Source organism: Triticum aestivum, chromosome 6D (genome assembly GCF_018294505.1).
Source record: "Triticum aestivum cultivar Chinese Spring chromosome 6D, IWGSC CS RefSeq v2.1, whole genome shotgun sequence".
In the NCBI taxonomy this organism is placed as follows: Eukaryota; Viridiplantae; Streptophyta; class Magnoliopsida; order Poales; family Poaceae; genus Triticum; species Triticum aestivum.
Window position 1 is genome coordinate 139,737,563 of NC_057811.1, and position 22,608 is coordinate 139,760,170.

The 22,608-nt window shown below is 53.8% G+C and overlaps 1 protein-coding gene across 1 annotated transcript; it reads left to right on the forward strand.

Moving 5' to 3' along the window:
• Positions 1 to 18,145: 18,145 nt before the first annotated feature.
• On the forward strand, positions 18,146 to 22,338 carry LOC123144145 (protein RGF1 INDUCIBLE TRANSCRIPTION FACTOR 1). Its single transcript, XM_044563183.1, has 4 exons — positions 18,146 to 18,616; positions 20,818 to 20,892; positions 21,018 to 21,158; positions 21,285 to 22,338. The coding sequence occupies exons 1-4, from the start codon at positions 18,443 to 18,445 to the stop codon at positions 21,624 to 21,626; spliced, it is 732 nt and encodes a 243-aa protein (XP_044419118.1). The 5' UTR covers positions 18,146 to 18,442; the 3' UTR covers positions 21,627 to 22,338.
• Positions 22,339 to 22,608: the final 270 nt, after the last annotated feature.

The following is a 22,608-nucleotide window of genomic DNA, read 5'->3' on the forward strand; positions in this document are numbered from 1 at the left end:
AAATGGCAGTGCCACAAGTATGTGGTACTATCATTACTATTTTATATCTTTTGGCACGAACATGTGTATCACTACGATCGAGATTCATTTTAGGTGCAAGACCATTGAAGGTATTATTCAAATAAACAGAGTAACCATTATTCTCCTTAAATGAATTACCGTATTGCGATAAACATAATCCAATCATGTCTATGCTCAACGCAAACACCAAATAACAATTATTTAGGTTTAACACCAATCTCGATGGTAGAGGGAGCGTGCGATGTTTGATCACATCAACATTGGAAACACTTCCAACACATATCGTCATCTCACCTTTAGTTAGTCTCCATTTATTCCGTAGCTTTTATTTCGAGTTACCAACACTTAGCAACCGAACCGGTATCTAATACCCTGGTGCTACTAGGAGTACTAGTAAAGTACACATTAATATAATGTATATCCAATATACTTTTGTCGACCTTGCCTGACTTCTCATCTACTAAGTATCTAGGGTAGTTCTGCTTCAGTGACCGTTCCCCTTATTACAGAAGCACTTAGTCTCGGGTTTGGGTTCTACCTTGGGTTTCTTCGCTGGAGCAGCAACTGATTTGTCGTTTCATGAAGTATCCCTTCTTGCCCTTGCCCTTCTTGAAACTAGTGGTTTTACTAACCATCAACAATTGATGCTCCTACTTGATTTCTACTTTCGCGGTGTCAAACATCGCGAGTTGCTCAAGGATCATCATGTCTATCCCTGATATGTTATAGTTTATCATGAAGCTCTAATAGCTTGGTGTCAGTGACTATGGAGAACCATCACTATCTCATCTGGAAGATTAACTCCCACCCGATTCAAGCGATTGTAGTACTCAGACAATCTGAGCACATGCTCAACGATTGAGCTTTTCTCCCTTAGTTTGCAGGCTTAAGAAACTTGTCAGAGGTCTCATAACTCTTGACGTGGGCACTAGTCTGAAATCCCAATTTCAGTCTTTGGAACATCTCATATGTTCTGCGACGTTTCAAAACCGTCTTTGGTGCCACAATTTTAAACCGTTAGCATCACATACTGAACTATCACGTAGTCATCAAAACGTGTATGTCAGATGTTTCGCAACATCTACAGACGACGCTCGAGGTTCAGCACACCGAGCGGTGCATTAAGGACATAAGCCTTCTGTGCAGCAATGAGGACAATCCTTAGTTTACGGACCCAGTCCGCATAATTGCTACTATCAACTTTCAACTAAATTTTCTCTAGGAACATATCTTAGTAGAACTAAAGCGTAAGCTACGACATAATTTGCAAAGACCTTTTGACTATGTTCATGATAATTAAGTTCATCTAATCAAATTATTTAATGAACTCCCACTCAGATAGACATCCCTCTAGTCATCTAAGTGATACATGATCCGAGTCAACTAGGCCGTCTCCGATCATCACGTGAGACGGACTAGTCATCATCGGTGAACATCTCCATGTTGATTGTATCTACTATACGACTCATGTTCGACCTTTCGGTCTCTTGTGTTCCGAGGCCATGTCTGTACATGCTAGGCTCGTCAAGTCAACCTAAGTGTTTCGCATGTGTAAATCTGGCTTACACCCGTTGTATGCGAACGTTAGAATCTATCACACCCGATCATCACGTGGTGCTTCGAAACAACGAACCTTCGCAACGGTGCACAGTTAGGGGGAACACATCTCTTGAAATTTTAGTGAGGGATCATCTTATTTATGCTACCGTCGTTCTAAGAAAATAAGATGTAAACATGACAAACATCACATGCAAATCATAAAGTGACATGATATGGCCAATATCATCTTGCGCCTTTTGATCTCCATCTTCGAGGCGCGGCATGATCACCTTCGTCACCGGCATGACACCATGATCTCCATCATCGTGTCTTCATGAAGTTGTCTCGTCAACTATTACTTCTACTACTATGGCTAACGGTTAGCAATAAAGTAAAGTAATTACATGGCATTTTTCATTGACACGCAGGTCACACAATAAATTAAGAGAACTCCTATGGCTCCTGCCGGTTGTCATACTCATCGACATGCAAGTCGTGATTCCTATTACAAGAACATGATCAATCTCATACATCACATATATATAATTCATCACATCCTTTTGGCCATATCACATCACATAGCATACCCTGCAAAAACAAGTTAGACGTCCTCTAATTGTTGCTGCATGTTTTACGTGGCTGCTATGGGTTTCTAGCAAGAACGTTTCTTACCTACACAAAAGCCACAACGGTGATATGCCAATTGCTATTTACCCTTCATAAGGACCCTCTTCATCGAATCCGATCCGACTAAAGTGGGAGAGACAGACACCCGCTAGCCACCTTATGCATCAAGTGCATGTCAGTCGGTGGAACCTGTCTCACGTAAGTGTACGTGTAAGGTCGGTCCGGGCCGCTTCATCCCACAATGCCGCCGAATCAAGATAAGACTAGTAACGGTAAGCAAATTGAACAAATCATCGCCCACAACTACATTGTGTTCTACTCGTGCATAGAATCTACGCATAGACCTAGCTCATGATGCCACTGTTGGGGAACGTAGCAATAATTCAAAATTTTCCTACGTGTCACCAAGATCAATCTAGGAGATGCTAGCAACGAGAGAGAGGGAGTGCATCTTCATACCCTTGAAGATCGCTAAGCGGAAGCGTTACAAGAACGCGGTTGATGGAGTCGTACTCGCAGCGATTCAAATCGCGGAAGTTCCGATCTAGCGCCGAACAGACGTCGCCTCCGCGTTCAACACACGTACAGCCCGGGGACGTCTCCTCCTTCTTGATCCAGCAAGGGGAGAGGAGAAGTTGAGGGATAACTCCAGCAGCACGACGGCGTGGTGGCAATGGAGCTCGTGGTTCTCCGACAGAGCTTCGCTAAGCACTACGGAGGAAGAGGAGGAGGTGTATGAGGAGGGAGGGCTGCGCCAGGGAAGAGGTCCGGCTGCCCTCCCACCCCTCCACTATATATAGGGGCAAGGGGCGAGGGGGAGGCGCCCTAGGGTTTCCCCTAGGGGGCGGCGGCCAAGAAGATTGGATCTCCCTAGGGAAAATCCTAGGGAGACTTGCCCCCCAAGCCAAGCAGGTGGAGGCTTGCCTCCCAAGCCAGGTGGAGGCGCCCCACCTCCCCAAGTAACGTGGGAAAGGGTGTGGGGGGCGCACCACCCCTTAGTGGGCTGGTTTGCCCCTTCCCCTTTGGCCCATGAGGCCCTCCAACACTTGCCGGGGCTCCCGAAACACCTTTCGGTCATGCTGGCCATAGCCTGGTACCCCCGGAACACTTCCGGACTCCAATACCCTTCGTCCAATATATCGATCTTCACCGCCGGACCATTCCGGAACTCCTCGTGATGTTCGGGATCTCATCCGGGACTCCGAACAACCTTCGGTAACCACATACTATTTCCCATAACAACTCTAGCGTCACCAAACCGTAAGTGTGTAGACCCTACGGGTTCGGGAACCATGCAGTCATGACCGAGACACCTCTCCGGCCAATAACCAATAGCGGGATCTGGATACCCATATTGGCTCGCACATGTTCCACGATGATCTCATCGAATGAACCACGATGTCGGGGATTTAATCAATCCCGTATACAATTCCCTTTGTCTATCGGCATGTTGCTTGCCCGAGATTCGATCGTCGGTATCCCAATACCTCGTTCAATCTTGTTACCGGCAAGTCTCTTTACTAGTTCCGTAACGCATGATCCCGTGGCTAAATCCTTAGTCACATTGAGCTCATTATGATGATGCATTACCGAGTGGGCCCAGAGATACCTCTCCGTCATACGGAGTGACAAATTCCAGTCTCGATTCGTGCCAACCCAACAGACACTTTCGGAGATACCTGTAGTGCACCTTTATAGCCACCTAGTTACGTTGTGACGTTTGGTACACCCAAAGCATTCCTACGGTATCCGGGAGTTGCACAATCTCATGGTCTAAGGAAACGATACTTGACATTAGAAAAGCTCTTAGCAAACGAACTATACGATCTTGTGCTATGCTTAGGATTGTGTCTTGTCCATCACATCATTCTCCTAATGATGTGATCCCGTTATCAATGACATCCAATGTCCATGGTCAGGAAACCATAACCATCTATTGATCAACGAGCTAGTCAACTAGAGGCTTACAAGGGACATGTTGTGGTGTATGTATTCACACATGTATTATGGTTTCCAGTTAATACAATTATAGCATGAACAATAGACAATTATCATGAACAAGGAAATACAATAATAACCCTTCTATTATTGCCTCTAGGGCATATTTCCAACACTCACGGCGGGCCTCGCCGCAACCACGCGCCCCCGGGTGCGCCTGGGGGCTTCATCGACACCAGGATGGTCGGCGGCGCCAGGGGCCCCATTGCCCCCACGCCGCCTCCGACGGGCACGAGCGTCGCCCCCCATGGCCCCGGCGAGGCGCCACGCTATCATTCTTAGGACGCCGCGCTGGGCCGGGTAACATGGAGTGTGTGGCACTACGGCGAGGTGTTTGGGGTGGTAGCCCCGGAAGCCTATGTGCCCCGCATGATGGACCAGGAGTACATGCCGGAGGACGACCCTGGCTCATTCTTCGGGCCAGGTTGGGAGGAGGAGGCGCTAGGAGCTGAAGCCTTCCAGGAGCCGCCGGAGACCCCGCCAACCGCGCCATCGACAACAGATACAGGGTACCACTAATCCCTCAGGAGCAAGCTTACGCTAACCACGGGTCGCAGGAGAATCAGGACACCACAGCGGCTGGCGGCCCCAGCTCGGTGACCTCCCTCCCGCCAGGAGGATTGCGCTGGGGGCAGCAGGAGAGAAGCCAGGAGCCAGATCCCTCTCCGCGCCACACGAAGCAAGGTCCCCCCCGGAGGTAGGCCCTCTGGTGTGGAGGTGCTGGAAAGCCTACCCCCGGCAGAGGACCTGAGGTCGCCGAGGGTGCCGCTGGCGTCCCCTTTCCCCCCTTTGTGTCGTCCTAGTTGCCGGTCGGCTCAAAGGTGGTCGAGGGAGGCGCAAGGCGGGGCCCTCGCCTGGCGATATGAAGCAAGGCCGGTATCTGTGAAGAAGGCCCAGTGCCTGTGAAGATCGCCGCCCGTGACACTCTCACGTAATAATGAGTGGGGCTGTACACGCCCCGGAGTCTTCGGAGAGCCGCCCTCGGGCCTCGGGGGATCCCTCCCACGCCTAGTGGCAGCACTTAGCTCCGCGCTGGTGAGAAGACTTGAAGACAAGAAGACTAGACTAGGTTCCGGACGCGGCCATTTGCTTTGAATCTCTTTTCTGCAGCCTTGCCTCTTGGATTTGGATTTAAGTCGAAGTCGAGCTTTTATCGATGCGTGCGGGGGGTGTATTTTCTCGTTCAAGCGATTTCTTGCCATTTGGTTCTTGCCTTGTTCTGGAGCTCACGCTCGCCGCCTCCCCCTCGCGGGCTCCTCGTGAGCGGGGCTGGGCACAGCACGCGCGCCGATTGGCGCAGGAACCTCGCGGGGCCCTCTTGGGCGGATCAGCAGACCCTTCAGGAGCCCCGTGGCGACTCTCGACCTTACAATCCAATTCAGGGCCCGCCCTAGCTGAGGTAAGCCGCAGCGGCAAAACTTGCCGTCAGACTCATGACCCACCAAGACGCACCCTCGGTTCGGCATAAAGGAGTAAAAATCATGATTTGTTTACATGAGGGGCTCCCCCTCCCAAAATGCCCTCACAATCTTTAGGGGCCACGCCTGAGTTTTTGCATACAGGGTGAAGCAGTAGGGACGAGGAATTAGCCAGATATGTCGCTCGCTGCGTCCTCCACGTCGTCTTCGGACGCGCCGCTCGCGTCGCTGTCACCATCGTTGGCGCCGCCGTCGCCGTCACCAGCGCTGACGTCCCCATCATCGACCACGTCGCCTCCGTCAGCGGCGACCACCACCGCGTCGTCCTCCGAAGTGAAGGCCCTGACCATCGCATCCACGTTGTCCTCTACCCACCGCGTCAGGTCGTCCCGAATGACCGTAGGTACGGGGGGATGGCAGCGTCGAAATCGAAGTCGGGGTTGGCGTTCAGGAGATGGCTGAAGACACGGGAGAAAGCGCGCTCGAGCAGGCCGCGACTCCTCTCTTCCACGAGCCTGCGAGCTTCGTCAGATCGGGCCTCCAGGCGTGTCACCACGTCGGTGAAGAAGCGGAGGTGACTGGCGTAGTCATTCACCTAAGGATGGGGGGCGTTCGCGTCACAGACATGGCCCAGGGCAATGTTGGCCCTGTTCCGAAGATCCTGAAGCATGGGAGCATGAACGCGCTCCAGCATCCGCCTCTCCAGCACTTCCTCCCGACTCTGTCATGCGACGGACTCGGCGTCATCAACCCGCCTCTGGAGGGAGAGCAACTCGGCGTGGGCAGAGGCTAGCTCCGCCTGCGCCGTGGCCAGGGCGACGGCCGTGGCCTCCGCGCGCCTCTCTGCATCAGCGAGCCTGGGCCTGAGGGCAGCGGCTCTGCCCGCGTCCTCCGTCCCCGCAAGCTTCAACTTCAAGTCATACCTACCCTCCAGATCTGCACGAGCCTCGGCCACCCGACGATCAACCTCCTCCTGAGCCTTGGCCTCGCGTGCGCCGATGGCATCTTCCGCTTGGGCAACTTGGTGCTCCCTCGGCTCCAGCTGCTCAAGCTCAAGGCTGCGCTCCATGGCCTCCAGAGCCAATGCCTCCTCGCGCTTCCGGACCTCTTCTTCCTCGTCAGGCGTCCCCCTCAGTGACGCAAGGGCGGCCTTGCGCGTCTCCACCTGCTACTCCAGGGACGCACTCCAGGCCTGGAGCTCCCACGCGCGCTTCTCCGCAGCCTCGCGGCGGCGGTCAGCCTCGCGAGCCTCTTCCAGAGCTCGGGAACAGGCTTCACGGGAAACCTTGAGGGCCGCCTCGGCCTTCGCGTTATCAAGGTCACGCTGATAACGGCCAAGGTTGATGGCCACCTTCAGCTTGCGCCATTCCTCCACCAGCCGAAGACCCTCAGCCTCAAGGCGTGCGTCGACACCCGCAAGTTCTTCGCCCAGCCAACTCATCGCGCCCATCGCCTCCTAAAAGAGCTCATGACGAACGACGCTCCGCCCGCGCTCGACCTCCAGCGCACGGCCCGCCTCGTCCTCCGCTGTGGGGGCTGCGGGCGGGACGTGAAGCGGCGCACCCCCTCTCAGCAGGGGGCTGGTGCCGCCCCAGGCGCCAACCCGGCCTCGCGAGGGGCCCCGGCCGGTCGGGGCCCGCTGCTTGAAGAGGAACCGAAGATTGAGGCCAGCCAGCTACTGTCCATGGCCAGAGGAGGGGTCCTGGGCACGCCCGCTAAGCTCCAAGCTAGGCCGAGGGGGAAGGACGATGGGACCGCTGGGTCGAAGCACCATGAGGGCGAGCGCTCCTCCTCGGCCGGCCCTGCCCCGGGCGCGACGCGCAGGCCCGAGATGCTCAAGGCCAGCGCGGGAGACGAGGAGAACGGAGGTTGCTTCTCGTGGGACCCAGCGGCCCTGGCGAAAGGGGTCCTGAAGAGCCAACGTCAGGGAAGGAAGCAGCGACCAAGAAATCACAAGGTGCAGTGCTTACCCGTCAACGGTGATGTACTTTCGCCGCTTCAATGGCCCGAAGATACCGCTGCCACTCGGAGACCCCTTCCTCTTGCGAAGGTCCTCGAAGTCCATGCAAAGCCGACCGAAACGCTGTATGTGGCACCCAATGCGGGGTGCAGCCGGAGAAGTGCCCGAGAAAACAACTTCAGGGGTGCCTGGCTGCGGAAGACAGTCACGCGTCGTCTCACCGCGGCCTCCCGAGGCATCCGGAGTTTTAGCCTCGGGAGCCGCGTGCTGCATCGTCTCAGCGACCAACATCCCAGGATCACGGGTTCCTGAGGACAACGCCCCAGGAGCCCCAAGCGGCGTCCGTGCATCAACACTCGTGCCGCCGGCCTCTGGCAGCACTCGTCCCCCTGCATCCACATTCGGGACGAGCTCAGCGCCGGCAACGAAGAGGGGAACCACGCTGACAGGGTTCTCGCGGGACCCCACCAGACCGTCCGGGCACAGCCCCCACTCATCAAAGAGGGGCATGCTCCCTGCAAATTCATCCCTGTTCTTGCAGCAGTACAACAGACATTTCTTCCCAGGCAAGTCGTCCAGCGAAGGGACACCTGTCAGGACCTCGAGCACCGTTTGCCGCGTCCCAAGGGGGAGCCCGGACTTCTGAAACCTCATATGGTCCTGACTGCTGAGCAAGGTCCACATCGGACGGGAATGGCGCTGAAGTGGGGTGACCCGGCGCTTGATGAACTCCTCACCACCATCGGCGCGGTCACGCCGCAGTCCTTCAGCCTCCTCAGCCTAAGCCAGACAGGGACAAGACGAGGGATCGCGAGCCTCTCGTGACCCCAGCCGGAGTTGGGAAAGGCGGGTGCTGACGGGGAGTGGAGCAGAGGGCTGAGCACGCCGGCGTCAACAAACACCCACCATGTCCGGAACTCGCGCGTGGATGGAGGAAGCTCGAAGTTGATCCCCACGCCCGCCGTCGCGGCTGCGGCCTGGAAGCTCACGCACCCCGAGCTCTACCGGGGATCAGTTAGATGCAATGGAAGGAAATGGCGGAGAAGGGCCACAGAAGGAGCGATGCCCACCATGGCTTCACACGAAGGCGAAGACGGCGAGGAGAGTCACGGATTGGGGGTCGAGATGCAGCATATGGATTTGGTAATGTTCGAGCACCGCGTTGAAGAAGGCAGAGAAAGGGGGAATCAGGCCTACCCAATGGGCATCAATGAAGATTGGGACCTCGGTGGCCGCCCGAGCAATGCGAGCGCGGGACGCAGGCCAGGCCACTGTCTTCCCCCACTCGTTGAAACTGGTGGCGAGCATGGGACGCACCTTGTCCATGGCCTCGTCGTTGAGCACCAAGGATCGGCCGACTGCAGGCTCGGCGGCTGGGGGTGCACTTGGCGAAGACAGAGGCTTCTTCCCCTTGTCAGCCTATTTTGGTGCCATGACGATAAAGCAGGCGGAGCGCAGGTTAGATTGGAAGGGAGGAGCAGAGTCTCGAAGAAGCAGAGGGACTGGAGAAACAAGGCACGGGCGATGGAAGAATAACCGTGTAGGCAGCGGGGGCCGCATAGCAAGGCGGATTACAAGGCAGCGTGGGGAAGCGGAGAAGCCCACGTCCAATCAACCGCCACGCGTCAACCGAGGCCACAGGCTTTTGGGGCCCGCGGCGCTCCGCGCTTGACCTTTGGCTCCGCCGCGAAGCCAAGCCCGAGCGCGCCTTGGACCCGGGGGCTACTGTCGGCGTTCTGGGAATGGGGGTCCCCAGACTTGCCTGCCTGTGGCCCACAGCGTGGCTGAGCTAGCAGGGTCGTACGGCCCATCTTCATCAACAAGGCATTCGAGACCCTCGCGAGGGGCCAAGCCTCGCAAGGCGATCGACACAAGACCTCCTCAGGAGCGGCCTCGCCAGGTAGGCTCGTGAGGAGCGGAGAGATCAAGGCAGGCGCGGAGTACCGAGGCATCAAGCAAAGGATTCCATATCGGTGCAATGAGACCAGGACCCGAAGGACGGCAAGACGGAGGTCACCATGGAGCCCAAGGCGGCGTCACCACTAGAGCCTTTTGCAGGCGAAGATCACCTTTGTCAGGATAAGCTGTACTAGCTGTCCCCTTTCAAATTGGCCGTTGTTGGCTCCCTTCCCGCTCGATATTTGGGGAGAGGACCAGGGCCTATATAAGTAGAGCTAGCCACCACAGTAGAGGGCAAGCAAGCCTGAGCTGATCATATCCTCACCCACACAAGTTCACCAAGCACAAGAACTCCTCAACCTCCGGAGGCTGTTCTTCCCCTTGTACTGTTACTCATCAACCCAAGAGGCAATCCACCACCACCACCACACTGGAGTAGGGTATTACACCACAACGGTGGCCCAAACCAATATAAATCTTGTGTATTTCTGTGTTGCGAGTTCGTCGAGTTCGTCCGCGAGATCTTAGAGAGCTAAGGCATGGATCGGTAGGGGGAGACCTTCGCGCGCACCCCAGTGTTCTAACCTTAAGGGTTTTGCCGGAACCCGTGATCTGACAGCAGCGAACAGGGACGAGGCCAGCGAGGCACTGCGGTGGCCGTAGAAGAAGCAGCACGAGGCGGCAGTAGGAGCGGGCGCGAGCGGCGAGCAGGGAGCGGGCGCGTGCCGGCTGGGACTGCGCGGCTGGGCGCGGCCGGATCGAGCGGGACCGCGGCAATGGGGCAGCGAGCGCGCGCAGGAGGACAGAGCGTGGCGGGACCCCGGGCGCGGGGGTGAGTCGGCCTACTACATGGGGAAGGAGAGGGGGTCGACGGGAAGCTCACAGCGGAGCGCGAGGAGGTCTCGGGGAAGGCGGAGGGAGTCGGGGCGGAGTGGATCGACGGCGGCGAGCTCGGGGCACCGTGGTCGAAGACGAGGTCGGGGCGGAGCTGCGGGCCCGTCCCAGCTTGATCCAGCAGGCGAAGTCGATGTGGACGACCGCGGCGGTTCCGTTGGACTCGATGGGTGGGAACGGGGACGCCGGTCGCCGCATCTACGCCGGAGCCATGGCGACGGCGGCGCTCGGCTTCGAAGGAGACAAGGGGGTGATGCGAGGGGAAAGGTAAGGGCGTGCTAGGGTTTCAGGAGGAGTGAGGAGTTGGTGAGTGTGGGGGGAGAGGACCGAGGGGGCAGTGGGGCGGCCCTTATCCCCTCGCCCTCGACGCCGACGATGTGGTTGGGGCGGGACGAGCTCCTATAGCGACTCGTCGAAGGAACAAGGCGATCGACCGGGGTAGGGGTTGGGCCGGCTGGGTCGGCCTGTTGGGCTAGGCCTAGTGGGGGCGGCAGGGGCCTTTTTCCCTTTTCCCTTTTATTTTCATATTTTCTTTTTCTTTTTATATTTTTCATTTTCTTATAAGTTTTATTTTATGTTTAGTTTTATAAACTATAATGTTAGCACCTAAATTAGTATTCATAATTAGGCTACTGCCATAAATAATTTGAAACTTTAATTAAATAGTTTGAAATTATTTATTAATTAAAAAGCACTTAATAATTGTTTTAGCCCCTGTTTTACTTAGTTTAGGGCATTAAACCACTTTGTTAAAATGTTGGTTCACCACCACAATTAGTTATGGAATATTTGCCACACTTTGAACATTTTAGTTTTCATGTTTGAAAATTTTGAATTTTTGACATTAATTTGAATTTGAAATTTGAACCGGATTGAATCAAAGGGGGATTTAGCAATAGTGAAAATGATGACATGGCATCATTAACATAGGATTACTGTACCTTAATTATCTGGGCGTTACAGGCGTTCCGGAGTTTCTCCAACGGGCGCGTGTGGATTGGTACGTGTAGGATCGTGGAGTTGTCTGACACCGTGGTGGCATCGATGGTGGGCCTGGCAAGGTCGGTGTGTCAGTACCTGCTCTGGAGATGGATCAATGGAAGACGGCGGCGGCGACCTCTGAGAGTGCGCCAGACCGGTGTGACCTAGTCCCGGTATTATGGCTGGGTTAGGGCATTCGACTTTAGATGTTAGGCTTTGGTGCGATGTTTGTTTAGTATTAGGCTTGGACATTCGACACCCTTTCATCATGGGGATAGGAGTAGCGACAGGTGTTACCAAGACGGTGGCTTCAGACTTATTGATGTATTGCTTTGTAAGGTTGTTGTGAATAATTAACAAAATATCTGCATGCATACCGGGGGTATATCTTTCTTTTCTAAAAGAAAAAATTTGTGCATCTGCTCAGCATGTTTGCTGTGCTCTAGGAGTCCATGTCTATGCATCGCCCCCTCTCTTTTGTTCCGGGGTTTCCAATCGTGTCAGGATGCAAACTTTTGCACAAATAGTTTCGCTGCAACGCTGGCGAGGCTTCTGAGATAGTACGTGTTGGCTTGCCGTCTGGCCGGGGGATCGATCGAGGCCAGTCCTCAGCGCCAGCACGTACACATGAGATGCAGAAACTACTACATGGCACCACTGCTTTACCGGCAGCGTCTGCCAGCACTTTTCACTGCCCTCGGCAATAGTTGGTTCGAAACTTGTGTTGTTCAGAGAAAGTGGAAGGCGCCTAAAAGTTGCTCCATCTGTTCAACGAATTGCCTGGTTCAGCAAACTAATAAGGTCGATGCTTCGCTCTTGCATTCAGAAAACCACACGACCACATTGACACCCATATTGAGCTTCTTCTCTTGGATGCCACAGTCATGTGGATCACGAACTCCACTTGCCGTACGCACTACATAATTGAAGCAAGCCGAGATAGAATGGATCCCAACGTGAGTACTATACAATACATCGGTCAAAGGGGCACGCAGACGCAGTGCATGCAGGTTCAGTGGGAGTCAGAGCATGCATGCCACCATGCGTTGTAAAAGCTCTCATTTCAAGCCGAAAGGTTTCAGTTAGGGATCCATCACGCATCACATCCGTCCCTCCTCCTCCTCCTCGAACGCAACGCGACCGTGATTAGCCTCACTGTCGCGCGCCAGAGTGCACTTAGCCTCGGATGATGGCTCTGTCGCTGGATCATGAGGCGGATCGGTCGGTCCTTCACTCACTCGGCCTCTGCCAGAGACAGTCGGCGTCGGTCGTGAATCATCGTGTCTTTGCAGGGTTCTATGATCTACTGATTAATCTGTTCGTGTGGATGACAGCGTCTTACCGACTGCAAGGAGGGGCTCGCTCAGATCCACCACACGTCAGTGGCGCCATCAGCAACCTGAGGAATACACAGCAAATGAAATCCTGTGCGACTAGTATAAAGCTAGTTTTGGTGCCTCGTTGCTTTTTCTTTTCTAGGAATCTCGCTGACTTTATTCAATCAAAGAAATAGTCATAGGTACACATGTTGGGTCATGAGGTATGTCCAACCAAACATGACGCCCTATACCTAGCTTACAAGCATATTTAGCGAGATTGTGAGCCTCGAAATTTAAGTTCCTTCGCTCATGAACAAAAGAGTAAGAGCTAAAATTATTACAATGACTCAATATTTCATGCACAATAGACGCATTTGGGCCTCCGGCGCCCCTGTTGATGTCGTTTACCACCTCCTGGGAATCCGAAGCGACGTAGATGATTCTTACCGCCAGGTCGTCGACGAGTGCTAGTGCCTCCCGACAAGCATATGTCTCCAGAAGAAGAGGATCCCGCGTGTGGCGAAAAACCACCGCCGACGATCCCAAATAGACTCCTTCCTGGTCACGGCATAGAACCGCGACCGCTCCCCCTCTACTACACCTCGCCACTGCCCCATCTACATTGATCTTGACGTTGCCGCTCGGCGGTCGAAGGCACCACAATGGCCGTTCTTGGGCGGGTGTAGTAGGACCTGGATGATACTCCTGTGTCGTGATAAGACCGAGATCGCTGATATAGTTGTTAACAAAGTTAACCGTTTGCTGTGGACTTTGAAAGATTGATTCGTATATTGCCTTCCGTCGAGCGTACCAAATCGACCAAAGAGTAATAACCATCCGTGTGAAGTTGGTTTGGTCCATCGACTCGTGCAGCTGAAATAGCCAAATCCTCGCATCGGCTACCACGTTCTCGGTCATCCTGGATACGATGGTGTCTTCCGTCAGAGCCCACTCACACCTCGACATGGTGCAGGCCACAAGAGCGTGTCTCCATGAATCCTCGCATCCACACAGCGGGCAAGCGTCTAGGGTAGACATGTTTCTCCGCTTCAAAATATCTGTAGTTGGAAGTGAATGGTGTGCCAACCTCCATAAGAAGATTCTTATCTTCGAGGGAACCTTGATCTTCCACAGCATGCTCCAGGATTTTTCATCTCTCTCGAAGCTAGACGACCCGCCCCTTCCTTCCAACCATTCCTCCCTCTGGATCTTTGTTTGTTGCAAAAATTTGTAGGCGGAGCTGGCCGTAAACTTTCCCTTCTTCTCTGGGTACCAAGCCCAGAAATGCTCTATGTTGCGTGTGCAAACAGGTATCCTCAGAATGGCTTCGGCGTCGATCGGAAGAAAAACCGCTCTGACTAGCTCTTCGTTCCAAGATGCTGTAGCTGGGAGGATTAACTCCGAAACGTCCCTGGGAGGATCAGCCACAAGCGAAGCTATCGGTCGTGGAGTCATCTCCTTTGGTATCCAGTTATCACATAAAATCTATCATTCGGAAATTTTGGTGGGGTTGCAAACAAGGGGAACGAAAGCCTGCTTGGGTTTCTTGGGATATCATGACGCGGCCAAAGCATTTGGGAGGCCTTGGTTTCAGGGATCTTGAGCTCTTTAACTTGGCCCTGTTGGCACGCCAAGCTTGGAGATTACTTCAAGAACCGGCGCCCCTCAGCGCAAGAATATTGAAGGTTGCGTACTACCCGGAGGGGACGATTTTAGATGCAGTGCTGGGTACAAGACCGTCACAGATTTGGCGTGCAATCTTGGAGGGGCGTGACTTCTTACAGCAAGGAATTATTCGCCGGATCGGCAAGGTGCCTCGTTGCTAATTATTGCAAAGGAGTGAGCTGGAGCTGTTAATAATGGCCACGGACAAGATGCCCATGAAAAAGTTAAGTGGGCTTGTTTATGGGCGCTCTTACGGAAGGTGTAACCAAATTTTTTTTTGAGACAAGGTAAGAGACTTGCAATTTTCATTGATTAAGAGAAAAGTCACGGTCTTGCAGACATCCATGCGTCGACTAATTTTCTGATGGCGTTTCTCAACACTGTAGCAAATTAGTAGTGTGACATTTTAATTACTCCCTCCATTTTAGAATATAAGATGCATAAATTTCCACAAAAATCAAACGCATGTACTCTTGATCAGGAACCTGGGATAAAAACACCAACGTCAACAATACAAAAGAAAAAAATATGAAAAATACTTTTCATGAAGGATCTAATGATACAGATATAGTACACTATTATTTATGTTAATATCTTCTTTTTTCTAAAAATTTGGACAAACATGCATAAGTTTGACTTATAAAAGATCTAATAGTACACCTTACCATTTTTCTTCTATAATAAAACAAAGTGTGCTGCCGCCAGTTCCCAATTTCCTACTAGTTCAAATCCTTTTCAGCCGTGTCAGAACCAACACGACGCGCACACATGGGCACGGACAGGGGTGATAGGATTTGAGTCGCCATGACTCTACGGAGTAGGCACATTCCATGGACAAGCACAAAGGCAGGAAGGAGGACAATGAATGGGTTGCAGCTACTCCTACTCTCTCACCGTCACGCCAGATCGGCCACTCCATCACACACGTACGCTAGCAAGCCGTCTATGATCCACTACTCCCTCACCTCATGCGTTGTGCTCCGGGAACGTCCGTGCCGCTTAATTAGGCCATGTGTTGCACAATTCAGCGGTCTTTTTTTTCTTCTAGGGGCGGGATAAATATCACTATTAGAAGGGAGAGAGAGATAGGTGAAATAGTTTGTTCGTTGTATTGCTTGAGCCTCGTGGGCATATATATATATATAGGAGTACAATCATATACTTGAAGTACAAGACAAGTCAGAACAAATCCTAGTCTATCTCGTCTTTCCTAATAAACATTATACTCAACATCCCCCGCAGTCACAACGGTAGCGACGCAGACGGTGAGACTGGAGAAGAATCCGAAGGCAAGCCGACGGACACCCCCCCCCCCCCACCACAGTCGTAACGGTCGACGCATCGCGGAATCGTGGCTGGAGTGGCAATCGACGAGGTTGCTCAAGCAGGCGGTAGCCCTTTGTGCCGTTTGTCGATGTAGCCGAGAGTGTTGGTGGTGGAGCCGTGGTCGAGGTAGTCGTGCGAAGAATGCCGTGGTCGATGTCGAGTCGGGGTAGCCGGTGTCGAGGAAGACGCCGTGGAGCCGCAGGCGCAAGGAGCCGCCGAGTTAGCATGGGCGCACTGGTGTCGAAGTAGTGGTGCGCCGGGAAGAAGATGTTGTTGACGACGCGTCGCAGCGGGTTTGCCAAGCCCGGGGACACATCGTAGACGAAGGCACGCACCGGTGTTGCCAGCACCCGGCATGCGTAGACGGACGAAGACGAACTTGACGAAGCGCCGCACCAGGCTTGCCAGGCCCGGGGACACGACGTGGATGAAGGCACGCATCGGTGTTGCCAGCACCGGGCATGCATAGACGAGGGACCTGCACGAGCTGTACGCCATGTCGGAGAAGTCGGAGAAGCCAGCAGAGAAGAACTCGACGACGATTGCGGCATCCACCGGCGGGGACCGATGTCACCAACGTTGGTCGGAGTAGATGAAGTGGTCGGGGTAGATGACGGCGACGCCGGCGACGGGCTGGTACTTGGACGAAGACGAAGGGGGTGGACGGGCGGCGGTGGCGGCTACGAAGGTAGCGATGGCGGCGGCCAAAGAAGAGCGGCGGCGGCGGCAGCTAGGTTAGGAGTGCGGCGGCGGTGCTCGAAGTAGGCGAAGAACCCTGACAGCGTGACGAAGACCGGTGCGGACGGTGGCGTTCCCGCGCCAAGGAAGACGGCGCGGCGCATACCACAGGAGGTCGACGCGCGGTGACGGCGGAGCGGGCCGCGGGCCGCGGCGCTACGGCCCGAAGGGGCGACGCAGCGGCGGCAGGCGGGTCGGGGCTACGCCGCGAAGACCTATGGGCGGCGGCGGGGACCGCGGGCCGCGACGATGTGGCCCGAAGGGGCGACACAACGGCGGTTCGCGAGTCGGTGCAACCGCGGGGACGGCCTCGGGGCGGCGACGGGGACCGCGTATCGCGACACTACGACCCGAAGGGGCGACGCATCGGCGACGCCACGGGTCGATGCAGCCACGAGGAGAACCACGGGACGGTGACGCTGCGGCCCGACAAGGCGACGCAGCCACAGCCCGATGCTCGATCGGTGGAGAGGCGCGCCAAACTCGGGGACGATCTTCACGGGACCTGCGGAGGCGCGCGTAACCGACGGGCCAGGTCGGTCGTGCGGCGTAGATGAGGCGGATCGCGGCGGCGAGCGGGTGATCAAGCCGATCGCGCGCGAGGTCGGGGACGCCGCTCGATGGAGGCGTGGTGGCGGCGGAGTCTGAGATGAAGCCGGCGATGATGGACAGCGTGAGACGTCATGCGGACGAGCTTGTCAGCACCGGCACCCGGGCTGCCAAAGCAACACCGGCGCCCGGGCAGCGAGGCCCGAGCGACCAACGGAGCAGCGGCGCTCGAGTTGAGGCAGCCGACGAGCTCGACGCAGCCGAGGATGAGGCCGGCGAGGTAGACCGCCGGACCGCCGTGCAGACGCGGCAAAGGCGGGTGATGTGGATCGATGGGCGGGCCGGCGCGCGAGCAACGGCTATGATTGGCCGTCGCATGGCGCGAGGCCGCCGGGTCAGGGCGATGCAAGTGTCCCGGTCGAAGCAGGGCGGTGACGGCCGGGCCGATGCGCGGACGGCGGCTGGCCCTGACGGGCCGCCTCGGCGCGCGTTGCCGTCGGGTCAAAGAAGAGGCCGGCTGGTCGTGCTGGGTCAGAGTAGAGGCGATAAAAAGCAGGGGCCTTTTTTCTTCCAGCAGAGCATACGGGAGAGAAGAAACGGCCAAAAAACAAGCGTGATTTTGGTGGAGATGGGATTTCAAAAGAGCTGGAAGAGAGAGAGCAGCGATTCTGCGTTCGTTTAGGGGACGGATTGGCGGATTACTACTATTTGGGAGCATATTCCTCCTTGTCTAGATGTCGTGTGGGATGCCCTCCGAAGCATAGTGACATGTAAAATGACCTCCTTGTTATTGAGATTCCATGCATGCTAAAAGCAAGCATGCATGCATGCATGTATCATGACGATATGGCACCCTGGTGCAGTGCAAAACGAACCTTCCGCTAGAAGGATGGGGAATTAACCTTCCGCTACAAGGAGCCTCGCACGGAAGAAAACCATCTATCTCTCTAGGAGTATGTTTTTTCCTTGTCCCAACCAGGGACACAATTAAATCATGGACGTATCATATCCCACCCGGTGACTAAAATGCCCCCCAAAAAATGCTCAAGCAAAGGAGAGTAAAGGAACGCATCCAAGCAACACTTGTAGTACTAGTAGTAGTAGCATGGCACCGTGACAGCCAAACCCCCAACGAGTCGTAGGAGGCATCGTCGCCATCATCTTCATCCCTTTCACACTATAAATAGCTCCCCCAATGGATTCGTTGCGCATTCCCTCCCTCTCTCTCTCCACCCCCGCAGCCGCAGCTACAACAAGACAAGCCACATCTATAGTACTACATGTAGTACGCCCTCACGCGCCACCACCACCACTGAACCAGAGAGAGGGAGGGAGGGAGGGCAGACAGGAAGACAGAATTGGCCTGCCAAGAAAACAAAAGAGAGATCAAACCAAACCAAACCAACAAGAGAATTGGCAAGAAACACACACACACACACACAGAGAGAGAGAGAGAGAGAGAGAGAGAGCCCTTGAAGAGAGCAAGGGAGGGAGGGATCTAGAGGGAGATGGGGATGCGGGTGCCCGGGTGGGTTGGGGGCCTGGTGGAGGAGAGCTTCTTCGTGGGGTGCGAGGCGCACGAGAGCCGCAGGAAGAACGAGAAGAACATCTTCTGCCTCGCCTGCTGCACCAGCATCTGCCCGCACTGCGGCCCCGCCCACCGCCACCACCCGCTCCTACAGGTCTCAACCCATTCCCTCCGCCTTCATCTTACTCACTGAACTCGGAATTAATCTTTCCTACTTCGAGCCGTCTCGTTTCTTGGTTGATTTCTTGCTGCATGCATGCTTGCTTTTTGGGTACAATTGTTCCGATTTAATCCCCTCTTCTCCTTCCGATTCGCGTGTTTCTTGCAAAGTTTCTGCCCTCGATCTGCTTCCTTGGTTAGCAGGGCAGGCTAGAAGAGATCATCAAAGGATCGGCGTTGCATGCCTCAGTCAGTCTACCTTGTTTGGGCTTAATTAGTAGTGGTAGTAGCCGGACGAATTCGATTAAACTAATGAATCAATTAGATTAGCGCACAAGGTAGCTGCTAGACAGACTAGATAGGCCAAGAGGAGGTCTATCTATCCATCCATCAACCCATCCCAATTGCTTTTTGTTTTGTCCTGTGCTGTCTTTTCAATTGCCGTTGTTTTCTCACTTGGATTTGGCTTAAGCCCGGACGGACGGACGGACGCGTGATGCCCTATTGGCTACTGCCCACCCTCTAGCTACTACCAGTACTAGGATAGTGGCAGTATTATTGAAGCTTAGATAGAACTCCCCTCTCGTTTTGGAATTCCATGCTAATCTCTCCCGTACTTGCTCGGGTCCTTGTCCATGTCGTCTTGCGAGTTCTTGGTCATACGCCACTTTTCAGGGCCTCGAATTAGGATGCTGATTGCAACATGTAGTACGTTGTACGTAGTAAGTATGTAACCATCACCTCACCTAATCTGCATAAAGCAACAGCCCATAAATCGCAACTGCCTAGTTTAATTAATTATGGCAGCTGCAGCCGGATGGATTCTCTGCGAAATTATTCTTTGGTAAATTGAGAGGGTAGTAAAAATTAAATAGTAGAAATAGTCTTTCTAATTTTAAATTAATTCTGTTGCATGCGGTATGCTTTGCTCCTCTTCTTGATCTCTTTTGCTTCAAGAGGAAGGAATTTTGTTGTCCTCTTCCTGCCGGTTCCCAACCCCTTTCTTTTCATCGCAACTAATTTGGCCAGTTTCTGCTGGCATGGGTAGAACTCTGATGTGATTGAACGGAGCCAGGGTCGAAAATTTTGCGTGGATTTTTTACCGCCCCTTGGCCTTTCGCCGGAAATGGGTATAGTCCCACAATACATGGCGAATTTTCACCGCTGCGTCCATGTTCCTGCACCACCGCTTCCCCCCCTCTGTTTGCTGGAAAGGGGCCTTTCCAAACTTGTGATTGTGTTCCCCTTTTCCACCTTACCAAAAATAATAATTTACCGCAACGTCACAGTCTCATTTCCACCATCGCCGTGCTCGATTCGACGCAAAAGTGATGTTGATGGCGGTGGTAAAATTGCTCTCCTTTTCAAGATGTTTCTACCGATCATTAGCATTTTTTTTGCTTAGAATAATTGGATTACCTCATGCTTCTGGGCGATTTGCCATTTAAAGGCCGGTTTATCCAGACTGTTTTGCCATGCATGGAAGCGCATCCCTGCCCTGCCCTGCCGTTGTAGTGGCGCTCTTCCGCATCTGCAAAGGGAGCAGGTGGTGTGCATGGTAAGAAATGGGGCATCTTAGGATTGTTACCGCGGGGGCAAAGCGGGTTCACCCACCGTGTGCGCCGTGGTAAATGGGCTCCTTGTCTTTTTTACCAAAGAAGGCCACAATGCTGTTCCTCCCTGCGACGGGGGGGGGGCTCCCTTGATACTGTTCATTCATGGCACAGTGAAGTGCTAGCCACCAAAAAGCCTCATCTTTTACCATTCACCACCAACCCCTCCGGGTTCGGTTTTTACCATCGTGCCCTCTAGTCCTGCCACTGATTTGGCCATACGCTCTGGTGGATGGTGTGCCTAGTAGGGGTAGTTGGTCATTTGCACGCTGTGAGCTTGGGTATGGGGGGCCTCCTTGCAACCACACGGTCAAAGCGTAGTCGTCCTCCATTGATGTGTTGCCCAATGGAGGAGCATCGGCATCAGTACCGACCTTATTGCTAGCTTCTAGAATTGTTTTTAATCCCGGAACTACCCTTCTCTGGTTAATCACCCTTCTCTGGTTAATCACCCGTACTACTACTACTACTTGCACCAATCTTGAAGCATAGTAGGGCTGTTCTTCTTTTTTTTTGCGAGGAAGGGCTGTTCTTCTGACCCAGTGTTTTTTCTCGTTTTTGTTGCATGTATGTATGTAATCAGGTGCGGCGATACGTGTACAATGACGTCGTCCGCCTGGGTGACCTCGAGAAGCTCATCGACTGCTCCTATGTCCAGGTGATTAACTTAATCACGCGCTACATCTGTGTCGTACTACTAATTTACTTGAGCTAATGGACCCAGTAGCGGTGTAGTACTTGGCTTGATGATGCTTCATACTGTACTAATTAACTATATGTCAGCCCTACACGATCAACAGCGCGAAGGTTATCTTCCTGAAGCCGAGGCCTCAGTCTAGGCCATTCAAGGGCACTGGCAACGTCTGCCTTGCATGTGACAGGATCCTCCAGGAGCCTTTCCACTTCTGCTGCCTCTCCTGCAAGGTGATTAATCAACTATTGTGCTTTAGAGCACTAAGCACTTCTTAATTGCCCTCTCGGAGACAAACAAATCTTTGGTTATTCCATGCTGAATCCTCTAGATACGTGCGTGTGTGCGTGTCTGTGCAGGTGGACCATGTGGTGGAGCAGGGAGGGGACCTGTCCAACATCCTGTTGTATCGCGCCGGCGACGAGCTCCCTTTCCCGCGCTTCGAGAACCTCCACGTCGGCGACGCCGACTCGGGGCAGGTCACGCCCAACTCCATCCTCGAGAACCCGCTGCACCACCGCAACAGGTACGGTGGCGGCAGCGGCGGGTCCAGCGACAATGCCGGCAATGGTGGTAACGGCAATGGCGGCGGCGAGGCCGTGGTGGTGAAGCGGAAGAAAGGGGGAGGGTTCTTCCCCAAGATGGTGCTGTCACTGGGCAACAGGAGGAAGGGCGCACCCCACCGATCCCCCCTAGCCTGAGAACTCCCACGTTTGCATGCCCCACCCCAACCCCCTATATATGTGTCATCATGCTGTTAATTAGTTACCGTAGCTAGCCAGTGTTAGTCCCCTATTGGTGGTCGTAGCTGGAGCATTATATTAGTAGTGGTGTGTGTGCTATAGTCCTATGGTTAGCCATGTAGAGAGAGTGGCCCTGTTTGGATCATGGGGTTAGAGCTAGTTTGGGTTAGTTGGGGGCTTAAATAACCCAAAAGTATCCAAACAGGTAGGATTAGAGTGGGTCAGTTCCATCTAACCCAATGCAACTATCCCGGTGGAGAGGTGCTTATTTGAGTTAGAGTTGGTTAGAAAATAACTCTAACTCTAACTGTGTTAGAGTATCCAAACAGGGCCAGTGTGTATGTGTCTGGTTGGTTTGGGAGGGGCCTGATGGTGATCCATGGAGATGGAGGGCCACTTCTAGGAGCCGTAGCTAGGCCAAAGTGTTTTGGTGAGAAAGAGAAGAGAAGAAGAGAGAAGAGAGAAGAATGGGGAAAGCGGTTCCCCCTGTTACATGGCCTAGGTAGGCACGGGTCCTTGTGCGGGGCCCACAATGCATGCAGGAGGGCAGGCATGCAGGCTCCAAACAAGGGTGGCTACCAATTTTGTATTATGATGTAACAGGGGCGTCCACACCCCCTAACTATATATACATCCCCATATATATGTGTGAATTGTTGATGTTTCTGTACATTCATTCATTGTGTTGTGCTCCCCCCACAGTTGTGATACTGCCTTGTTTAAATTACGAACGAAATGGGCTAAAGTACACTGGGTTTGGCTGCTGAGTTTGAGAGCTGTGTGCTGCTGGTATCGTATCATGCATGGTATGCATCGCTCTCTCAGTCTCAGGACTGTTGGTTGCTTTAATTCGGCCGGCATGCCCTCCAGTGTAAATTTGACAAATTTGATCTATAGACGAAATCAAATCACAGAATAAACTATCCGTGAAACTATTTCA